Source organism: Rutidosis leptorrhynchoides, chromosome 5, assembly GCF_046630445.1.
Source record: "Rutidosis leptorrhynchoides isolate AG116_Rl617_1_P2 chromosome 5, CSIRO_AGI_Rlap_v1, whole genome shotgun sequence".
In the NCBI taxonomy this organism is placed as follows: Eukaryota; Viridiplantae; Streptophyta; class Magnoliopsida; order Asterales; family Asteraceae; genus Rutidosis; species Rutidosis leptorrhynchoides.
The window spans coordinates 110125967-110137510 of NC_092337.1; the positions used below are offsets into that span (position 1 = coordinate 110125967).

Consider the following 11544-nt stretch of genomic DNA (forward strand, 5'->3'; position numbering starts at 1 on the left):
AATTAACCGAACGAATATTTTAAAAACGCTAGAGTAACCGGGAGATGTTATAACCAAATAACGGAAATATTTAGAACGTTAGTCAACGAAAGGTACGAATTTAGATAACGGAAGATATTATCTAAAAAAAAAGACGGACGTTAAAATAATTTAACGGAAAAATGCGGGATGTTACATTGTCTCTTATAAATTCATGTATGCATGAGTCTGACATAATGGAATCATGAGGTAACTCATTTATTTATCCAATAATAATTCAACGACTTATAATAAACTACAACACTTAGACTTGTAATAATATGTTAATTTTTTTAAGAGCCGGAGCCAGTAATCTTTTTTGATGGTGGTACGTGGTACAAATTAACATACTCATTTTGTGTATTCAAAGAAAGTAAACGATAATGTATGTTGTATGTTTAAAATTGTTAATTCCTATATTCACCAACAAAACTCAGTCACGACATTTTATTCAAATAGTGGGTCACAATGTTAAAATAATGGAGTCCACAAAACATACAAAGCTCAATTGCCACCTAATACTCACTGGTCACATGCACCCGGTGAGTATATAGTAGTTCCACCTTTTTTATCCCACATCGGTACAATATATACCATAAAACTCAAAGCCCTTGAAAGTAATTCGAATTAAAAAAAGATGTAGGGCCTGATATCTCTTTTCCCTTTGACTTTTCTCTCTTCACTCTTCTTTGACTTTTCTCTTCGAATCCGCTTCAGGCCCGGCCCCAATTTAGGGAATTAACAATTGTGGTGTCTTGTGCAATGTCGATTGTTTCAGGCCTAATGGCGCAACTGGTCAACGAAGATCACAAATTCTTAGAAGATACCATCTGAAAATGGCTTATGTTCTATCAAATACCAACTGTAACTAGTATAACAAAACGGTGTTTTGATAAAGTCTGACCATCACCTGGTTGACCTGATGCAATGAAGCTTAAATATTAAAAGCTAATAACATATAACTAGACTATATATGATAGTTTTGGTATACAAAATACCTTGTTCTTGTTTATGAAACATGGGTTCCACTCTGATCATAAAGAATAGTACCACCAGGTTTCTTGAACTGGAGAATTAGCATATGACATTGAGCTGAAATTCCGATGTTAAAAAAAAAAAGAAAAATTCATAGTAATCAACCAATAAGTCAAAAAAGACAAAAGGAATACGAGTAGTAGATACAAATAACATAAATTATAAACTACTATGATGTAGATTGTTTATCCAAAGCTTACCAGCATAAAGCTTACCAGCATTGAAGCGTTGGATATGTAAGGACAAATTCGCGATTATCTACTCGCCCAAACATATAAGCTCCCTTCTCATCTCATACCTAAATACAACTCAAACAGAATCACACAAAAAAAAAAAAAAAAAAATTTAATAATAATAATAAATAAATAAATAAACATAAAAAGTAAATAGATAAATAAACACTAAAATAAAGCCACCATTCTGCCTACAGCAACACTTTAAGCAAAAATGTTACAAATTATCATTCATAATGAGATGTCACTATTCAGAGCTGTGCCTGTAAAATTCTTTTAAATGATCTAGTGTTTTATGAACACCGAAAGGCGAAAATTTATGAACTTTCATTTGATATTTTGGGATGATGCAAGGAAATTCTACTAATGTTATTCTAAGTGCTAGAAATATGTTACATTGTTATAGCTACTACCATAAATTACTTTCTTCTTTGAACATAAAAGATATAATTATGTCAAACGAACAAGAAGGTCAAGTTTAAAGTTGTATTCTTTAGAACTAAAACTGTATCGTTTTTTTTTCTTTTCTTTGGGAGGGATGATAAGAAAGAGAGTTACTCATCAAACTATGCAAAACATCTAAGAGAAAAAGCTAGTATTTCGTAGTCGGAGATATTTAATGAGTAATTTATAGGGTAACAAAAAAAGCAATACATTGATTAGTTTAAATATAATTTCAAGTAGCTAAATTCAGAACAAAAGCTTGAATGTATAAGTACAAGTTGGACAAACCTCAGGTGGAGCTGGAGATTATGAAGTATCATCCTTAAGAAGCAAGCCATTTCAAAATTAAAGTCCATCCCACCACCAATTTCACTCAATTTCGACAAAAATTATAAGTTATACGGTTTGTCTCATTCGAATTACCTGAGAAGGTGAGTATTCCAACCCCATTTTCTAATGTACATGACCCAACCGGATTACTCCATGCCTGGCCACCACAAGATTCGAACATAAGACCTCTTGCAAAGATATCAGGGCCCCAACCACTGGGCTATCTTGTGATGGTTTCGAAAATATACTATTTCGAAAATCATCTGACAGCATAGACGGGTTGTACTTCATGCTGTTCTTCTTGTACCTCTTCATCTTCAAATATAAATTCAGTATGATCATTCACAGACCTTAACCATGACATCTCACATATTAACTCATTTAGCTTCTCATAAATTTCATTGCATTTAGGATGAGCTTTATTCCCAATCGTAAACATATGCAACTCCGATTTCACCTCAACCCAACTACACCCCGGTTCTTTTTTCAAACCAATAACCTTCATGTTTTTTCGAATCTCTAACACATTTTCCCACATTCCAACATCAGCATATATATTGGCTAAAAGTACATACGCACTCGAGTCTTGTGGGTCTAACCGAAGAAGCGCATGAGCTGCCGTTTCAGCCACTTCTACATTTCTTTGTAACTTGCAGATACCTAAAAGTGTTCTCCAGATAACATCGTCAGCCTCAATTGGCATATCGTTAATAAACTTTAACGCCTTGTTAACTTGACCGGATCGCCCTAATATATCCACCATGCATGAGTAATGTTCTAATTGAGGTTTTAGATTGTAAATGTTAAGCATTGAATTAAAGTAATGTAATCCTTTATCTACAAGCCCCATATGTGCACACGCTCGAAGGACTGATACAAACGTTGCATGATTCGGTTTCACGTTTTCGAGTTTCATCGATTCGAAAACACGTAAAGCATCGTTACCGAGTCCGTGATTCGCGTACCCGCAAATCATCGCGTTCCACGTAACGAAATCTTTGTTTAAGGATTTTTCAAACATTAGTGTTGAATCTTGCATGTTGCCACATTTTGAATACATGTCAACAAGAGTGCTACAAATGAACACATCATGTTGCATTTCTTGTTTGATTATTTGACCGTGTATTTGGCGCCCTAAACTGACAGTTGCGAGATTCGCACACGTGTCAAGAACAGTAGCAAACGTGAAGTTATCGGGCTTAGCTCCAACTTTTAACATTTGAGAAAAGAACTTTTGAGCTTCTTCACTTTGTTCTTGTAATGAAAACCCTGAAATAATCGCATTCCAAGACACCATTGTCTGTTCATCCATTCGTTCATGAAGCTTTTTTGCATCTTCAACATTCAAACATTTGCAGTACATGTCTACAAGTGTACTACCAACAAAAGATTTCAAACCCATTCCCAGTTTTATTATTCTGCCATGAACTTTCATTCCATAATTTATATCCTTAAGAAAAGCACAAGCTTTCAAAACGCTACCAAACGTAAACTCGTCTGGCTCAAAACCTGAACTTAGCATCCAAACAAGAATTTCAAGAGTTTCGACTACATTCCCGTTTTGCTCATATGCAGCAATAATCGCATTCCAAGAAACAGCATCTCGTATTTGCATTTCATCAAACACATGGCGTGCGTCTGCCAAAACTCCACATTTCCCATACATATCAAGTATGGCATTTTCAACACAAACGCTGGACTGATACATACTCTTGATTGTTAAACCGTGTAACTGAACTCCACTTGCATATGACTTAATCACTGCACACGCACTGAATGCACCTGATAAACTAATATCATCAAAACCAAGATCTGTGTTCATCAAATTACGAAATAAATGTAACGCTTCAAGTCCTTGATCTACACGAGCACAGCCTATAATAATGGCGTTGTAAGACTGTAAATTATGGATTGATAATTTGTCAAATAGTTTCTTGGCATCACATAACATACCACATTTTGCATACATATCTAAAGTTGCAGTTCCTACAATAATATCAGAACCGAAATTCATCTTTAGAGAATGACCATGCAATTGAGAACCAAAACTTAATGCAGATAAACCTGCACATGATCTAAAAAGACTAGCATACGTTGATTGACTAACTCCGAACCCCTCCTTCTGCATATTCTTAAAAAGTTCCAAACCACTTAAAAGCTCATCATTTTGAGCACAACCTGCAATCAAAGCACTCCATGATACCCAGTTTTTAACAGGCATTTCGTTAAAAAAGTTAACAGAATCGTTAAGTCTCTTGCATTTTGCGTACATGTCTATAGTTGCACTACCAGCCACCACATCATGAACAAACCCCATGCGAACAAGGAGACCATGAATTTGAACACCTAAACTGTAATCATTCAAACCCAAACACGCCTTTAAAACTACAGCAAACGTGGTCGCATCCAACGCAACACCCTCTCTTCGAATCTGCATAAAAACCTCGACCGATTTCCAACAACTACCGTTCTGTAAGTACCCCGAAACCAACGAGTTCCATGAAACCACATCTCTTTCATCCATGGAATCAAACATTGTTTGAGCCAAACCCATATCCCCACTCCCAGCATACCCGAAAATCATAGCGTTCCAAGAAACTGTATCTCTTTGAGGCATTTTATCGAACACTTTACGGGCGTAATCCAAGTAAGAACATTTAATATACATCTGGATCAAACAATTGGTAACGAAAACAGTAGGTATGAACCCAGATACAATCATGTGAGCATGTGCTTGTTTTCCATGATTGAGGGTCTTTTGATGTGAGCATTGTTGGTAGATGTGGGAGAAGGTTTTTTTCACATAAGTGGTCATGGGTTTGTGAATTTTGAAGTTGTGAAGTGTTTGTTTGGGAGTAGAATAATGTCTGTATAACAATGGAGTTAACATATTAATAGTAGTTTTTAGATTCGCACCAATATATGGATACTAAATTATTATACGCGACCCATTTTGTCACCTTACCTTGATGACTAAATTCCGTTTAGAGGAACTGATCAGCTTATGTTTTACGTTTGATTTCGAGGCAGGTATTTTTGGGTTGCCCGACGATGGTTGTCTTTTAGCTGCGACTTGGGAGTGATTCTTTAGGTGTTAATGTACGTGGAACGAGTTGGGTTGATTATTGGTATAAGTTATATTGTTTCTAGCATGTTTACGAGTTTTGTTTATGTTTGGTAGTTGACGGTGGGAGATGGTTGGGTAACTTGACCGTTTTATGGATTTTTAGTGTCATTGACGTTGGATTGTTTGTGTTTCGAATCATCATTCGGGTCTTTTTGCGATCTCATAGGTTATCATGAGTTTCATTTTATTTCGTCTTTAAGTTTTTGCGGTGACTACTTCTGATGATTTGTTTTACCCAATTAATAGAAGAATCGAGGTTGTGGTGACTTAAATTTGATTGTTTTGATGTTTGTGTATCGTATTGGTGCAATATTGTTTATGGTTTTGTTGCAATTTCGTTTGTTTGTTTACAATCGTTCAATAGTTGTTTGTTTGTCAATTAGATCGTAAGATCTACTCAAGTTTAATAAATTGTAAACTTACGATCTTTTGATTCCTTTAAATTTTGTTTATGTTTTTTTTTTGAATAAGCCAGTTGAAAGTTGAAGCTCATACTCCCGTGAAGTGTCAAGTACTCGTAGTCAAGGTTGCAAAATTCACTATTTGGGCATTGATCGGTCGAGACTACGGAAGGATTAATTAGCAATTTGGACATTAATCCGACCGTACTTTATATATTAAAATCAAGGTTCCAAGAAACGGTAATCGAGTATTAATCGGTCGGGACTTTAAGAGGATTAATCGGGATTAATCCTCTGTTGACCAACGTTGACTTTTACAGATTTTTCCGTTGTTTTTTACAGTTTCCGACCGTTTTTTACTGATTTTCCGGCTGTTTTTTGCAATTTTCGGCAATTTTACATATTCTGGGTGATTACTGATTAATTTGAAGGATTAATTGGAGACTTCAAAAAAGGAGTAATAGGCGATTAATCGGAGGGTCATCCCGTTTTTTGGAACACTGATTTTTAAATATTAAAATTCAAATATTATGTGTGTAAATATAGAAGATAACCATAAACATATTCATAAACTTTAACATAATTGTCTAAAATTGTTGATTCTATTCAAAGAATCCAAATTATAAATTTAAATTCATGTTGAAATGTTGCTCAGTTTTTCATTTTGACCGACTTTGATTACCTTATTTGATTTTGATCGATTAATTTACGTTGACCGATTAAATAAATGAATTTTGAAAAATTTAAACGGACTGCTTTTAAAAAGAGCAATCGGGATCGGAGTTTTAATTGGGGACTAAACGGAGATTAATCCGGGAGTAAACATGTTTTTTTAGAACACATACTCGTAGTTGAGTAAAAAGTGATGTGTTACTTAGGCCACTCCCTATCGTAACTAAACTATTCATCCTCTTAACCTTTCACATCATCGCCACATCAACACCAATATCCTATAACTAACTCATAACTAAACACTCCCTATCATGGCTAAAACTATACTCCTCTTAATATACAACGTACAAGCAATAAATCATCAAGTCTAACAATAAAAAGCCACTGGGACCCACAATTCCTATAACTAACCAAAACTCTTCCATTAAATTCATGGTGAGTGCGGGTAACTAAGGCGGGTAACTAAGCCGTGCTTATGGTTCATTACGGGTAACTACGGATAATGAACGGTTAATTACGGATAATGTAACAATAGGAAGTGGTCTTAGGCCTCTAATTGATGAAAAGCGCGTGCTCCAAGAAATATTAACGAGTCTTCCTCGTGAAAAATTAGGGTTAGGGTTTCAGCAAAATTCAATTATGGCGGATATTTCGAAATCACCTGATGAGGATACATCATCCCGACAAATTGAACAACAATTACAAACCATAGATACTTTTTCCAACTGTTCTAATATAACTCAAGACGATGATAATGATCTTGTAAACGTAGACGATGAACACTTACCGTACACTTTCAATTTCGATCCATTTTCACCTTCAAATTCGTCGTTTTTTGTTCCTTCATCGTCGTTTCTTAATCAACAGGTAAACTCGAATTCATGTTCTTATTGCTCATCTGAACCGGAATCAGAGACTGATTGTCCAGATTCTTCAACTGTTTATCCTGATTGTTTATATAATAATGATATAGAATACGATCATATCGATTTCATTACCGATTTATTTGATTCTCGTGATGAAATTGAACATGTTTCCGGCCTATTTTCGAGTAGCCCTGTAGGAACTAATGATCATGATAATGATGATGACTTTGTTTCGAATAATATCGAGGAGCTAGGGTTAGGGTTAAGAGTCACCGGAATTGATTCAGATTCTGATACGGAAGAATTAGGTCAAGTTGATAATGGAAATGATGACCGAAATCGTACTACTGATTTGAATTTCGAACGTTTTTGGGAGTGTCAATCTTTTAATACTGATAGGGTGGTTAACGAACGAGAACGAGGATTGAGTTCAGTGATTAATAGGATCGAAGAGATCTCTGTTTCGTCTGAACTTTCATCTGAAGGAGATGCTGCTGTTGGTAATTTGGAATGGGAGATTCTTTCAGCTGTGAATAACTTAGAACGAGATCTTGAATTAGAAACTGATGTAACTGGTGAGGGTTTTGTATACACACCTGAATTCGATACTTTAATCGGGCAATTTGTGGAAACTGTTAGAGCTTTGAGAGGTAGTCCTCCTGCTGCTAAATCGGTTGTTGATAATCTTCCATCAGTAGCATTGAAGAAGGGAGATTTAAAAGAATGTGATAATGATTGTGTGATCTGTGCAGTTTGTAAAGATGAAATTAAAATGGATGAGAAAGTTACACAGCTTCCTTGTAGACACCATTATCATGGTGAGTGTATAGTGCCATGGTTAGGTATTCGTAATACGTGTCCTGTTTGCAGGTTTGAGTTGCCTACAGATGATGTTGATTATGAGAGAAGCAAGAATAGGATGAATGATGATGAGTTGCGAGTCGGGTATGGTTTTTAACTTTTACCTTGACGCTATAATACTATGTTTATTTAAGTTATAAGATACGTGTAAATACTTTGATGTTAGTTTTGTTGTAATTCATAAGGTTGCATTCTTTCCGGTTGTGGGATTTGGGTTGTCTTATTATACAAATAATACTTTTAAATGTTTATGTTGTTAATGATAAAATAAATTAAGTTCATGCGTTGTCTCGAAATGCTTGCAGCATCGTCTTTCAGTTGATCTGCTTTCTGATTTTAAAGATCCAGTATTTTATAGCAATAGTGTTTACTAGTAAAGATATCTACCCATAATTGTTTTAACTTTTTCAGTATAGAAATCGTCAATTTACTGTAACAGAACCAAGAGAATGTCGATTTGACAGTTACGTAACGTTGATTTGCTTGACGATTTTGACATCGTAGAATTGACATCTTTATTTTGTAAGTCGGTCTTAAGGGTTTCCTAGATCTGAAGGCTATTGAAGAGACTTGGAAGTTACATTTTTGTGTGTGTGTCGAGTGTATGTAAGATATATGCGCTACAAAGAATACTTAGAATTTTTTCCGAGCTTTTAAAGCATGCTAGATATAAAGGCTATGGTATGAAGAACGCTAGGAAGTCTTATTGCTATTGCGTCATAAAATTACACATGAGATGCTCTAGGGAATTGACTTGACCTTTTCTAGGCTAAACACTTGGTATTTACCATTACTAGTTGATAATACTTTCGAAGACATGAACTCACATTCCCTTTTTTTGCTTGATTAAAGATAAACCAGTCATAAAATAGCTATATATCGTTTGATTAACTTGCTGGCTCTACTAATTGCAAGATTTGGGACTCTTTTGTAAGCATCCAAAGACATGAACTCACATTCCCTTTTTATTTGCTTGATTAAAGATAAACCAGTTATAAAATAGCTATGTATCATTTGATTAACTTGCTGGCTCTACTAATTGCAAGATTTGGGACTCTTTTGTAAGCATCCAAAGACATGAACTCACATTCCCCTTTTTTTTTTTTTGCTTGATTAAAGATAAACCAGTTATAAAATAGCTATATATCATTTGATTAACTTGCTGGCTCTACTAATTGGAAGATTTGGGACTCTTTTGTAGCTATATATCGTTTGATTAACTTGCAGGCCCTACTAGTTTTTTTGAGAAATACAAGTACTTTGTGATCATATAGGCAACCTCAACCAAAGAATACAGGTAATAAGGTGATGCTAGATTTAAAGGCCATGAAGAACACCGAAAAACCTATTATATAAATCGGCCTTTAGGGTATGCTAGATATAAAGGCTAGGACTGTAGGTTGCACACTTGCTCGTCTGTAGATGATTATATATTTTAAAGATATGAGCTTAATTCCCCATTCCCATAGAAATTTTTAGATTGATGACCAGTGACTGATATAGACTCATCTAGGAATGGTAGTTACCGGTGTCATTGTAACTGGTTAAAAGTCTAAAACTTTTCTGCTATATGGCTTATTAATGGTGTCACTAAAAAAATTACTATCCGCTAGTGTTACACTAGTTAAAAACCAAAAACAAAATCCACTAGATCACGTATTTCACTTGTAACACGTGCTATTGGTGACCACCATGTATGTCCGCCCCTGTTGATGACCATTTTTTGTAAACATTAAGAGAGATCTATCTCAAATGTATAATTTTGGTCGTTCCTAGCTAGGTTTTTAGGATCTATCACGGTGATCAATTTGTTAACCAAAATTACGTGCCTTTTGCTATAAAATAGTATGAGCTTGCTACACATATATAAGTATCTAAAAAAGATTGGAATGCATAGGTGAGCAAAGGTGCCATCAGATTCTTCCATTGATCTGGAATACGTACCATACAACAAAAAATATAGGTTGTTATCATATGCCTTGGCTTCTTAGACCATCTCTAACGCGCCCGTGCTGGAGCTGGTGTGCACCCAACACGCCATTAGCACGCAGCTAACACGGCGTGCTGGGGGTAAAAGAGCCGGCATGCTGGAACCTAGCACACGAAATCGTCCGGTGTGTTTGAATGGTTTTGGGTACGTGGCACGAGCTGGTTGCATAGCAACCGTTGTATGGGTGAAACTTTGGAGCCAAATTGCAACGGTTCTATTTCATTTTGCAAATATATACACATATACAGGGACACATATACACATTCACATATACACAAACATATACAACAGAAACATTATCAAACACAAACCATGAATTCGAACAAAGTTTACATTGATGTACACTACGGGGGTAGCACTGCGTTTGACTGGAAGTCATACGTAGGTGGGGGGAAAAATCTTTTGAGGATGTCGATGTTTCCGACTTTGATTGGTCAAAGTTGAAAAAATTCCTCGAAAAAGAAACGCCTTACGTTTTTACGCAAATTGTGTATTTCGACGAAGGGCAGCAGTCCTTGATGTTTCTGTTTAACGATGAGCAATGAGATGCACAAAAAGAGCGAGCCAAGACACGACCCTGTCGAATTGAGTTGTATCTCGTAAACATGGGTGAATCGACTTACAATCAGCCGCACTCCGATTCGAGTAGCCTTGAGTCCGGTTACGTCAGTCAAGACTCTATATATTAATTTTTTTTATTATGTATTGTTTTTTAATTTTTAGGACGTTTTTAACGTAATTTAGGACTTTTAATTATGTATTTTTTTTTATTTTAGGAATTTTAAATAAAGTAATTTAGGACTTTTTTTTTTTTTTTAAATGTAATCGTATTTTTTTAATTTGAATCCTGTGTGTTTTATTAAATTTATTTGTTTTTTTTATAATTTACAAAATAATATATAAAAGTAATTAAAATTAATAACAAATGAAAGAAAAATGAAAAAGAAATTAAAAAGTACCCACTCCTACCCACCAACACGCCACCCCATTAGCCAGCAGTTTACCAGCACGCCCATCAAGCACCCCACCCTTACCCACCAACACGCTAATACACCCGAGAGGGTTAAAGATGGTCTTATAGTACCCAAATAGGCAAATAAAGGAACTTTTATTTTTTCTTTTCCAACACACCCTCTTTGCCTCAACTTACAATATTTGCATAGGTTTGAAACATAATTGGTGTGACGACATCCAGTTATCAATTAGAAATTATAAAAATCCTAAGGTAAAAACATCCAGAAAACAAGCTACACAATCCGTAGGATCTTAATACGTCCAAGCTCAAAAGACCTAGTAAACAACTTTGTAACATGCGTGTTTTGATGCGAGAACTTGTGGATATTGTTAGACATGTATAACAGACTTAACAGTATTACTTGGCTTCTTATGCAAGTGTTTTTAGGTAAGATATATTAAGAAGAGTAGTTTTCTTCCTAGTTTAAGTGGCATAAGCGTAAGGAGAGAGTGGTTCAAGGTGCCGAAATGGCTAAATTCAGCGTGTTCATTAAGGACATTTAAGTTCTTTTTTGATTTCATGTTTCTTGACTTGTAGTAGTTTCGGTGTTAG

At 35.3% G+C, this 11544-nt stretch overlaps 2 protein-coding genes across 2 annotated transcripts; one reads left to right on the top strand and one right to left on the bottom strand.

Annotated features, from left to right (window-relative positions):
* Positions 1–2016: 2016 nt before the first annotated feature.
* On the bottom strand, positions 2017–5014 carry LOC139848221 (pentatricopeptide repeat-containing protein At3g02330, mitochondrial). The gene has a single exon (XM_071837950.1). It carries the CDS (start codon positions 4948–4950, stop codon positions 2320–2322), a length of 2631 nt encoding a protein of 876 aa, XP_071694051.1. The 5' UTR covers positions 4951–5014; the 3' UTR covers positions 2017–2319.
* Positions 5015–6825: 1811 nt separating this feature from the next.
* Positions 6826–8119, top strand: LOC139850290 (uncharacterized). Its single transcript, XM_071839878.1, has one exon. It carries the CDS (start codon positions 6900–6902, stop codon positions 8082–8084), a length of 1185 nt encoding a protein of 394 aa, XP_071695979.1. The 5' UTR covers positions 6826–6899; the 3' UTR covers positions 8085–8119.
* Positions 8120–11544: the final 3425 nt, after the last annotated feature.

Coding starts and splice junctions, on each gene's coding strand:
- LOC139848221 (XM_071837950.1), bottom strand. CDS start 4,950: ATGTTAACTCCATTGTTATACAGACATTATTCTACTCCCAAACAAACA.
- LOC139850290 (XM_071839878.1), top strand. CDS start 6,900: ATGGCGGATATTTCGAAATCACCTGATGAGGATACATCATCCCGACAA.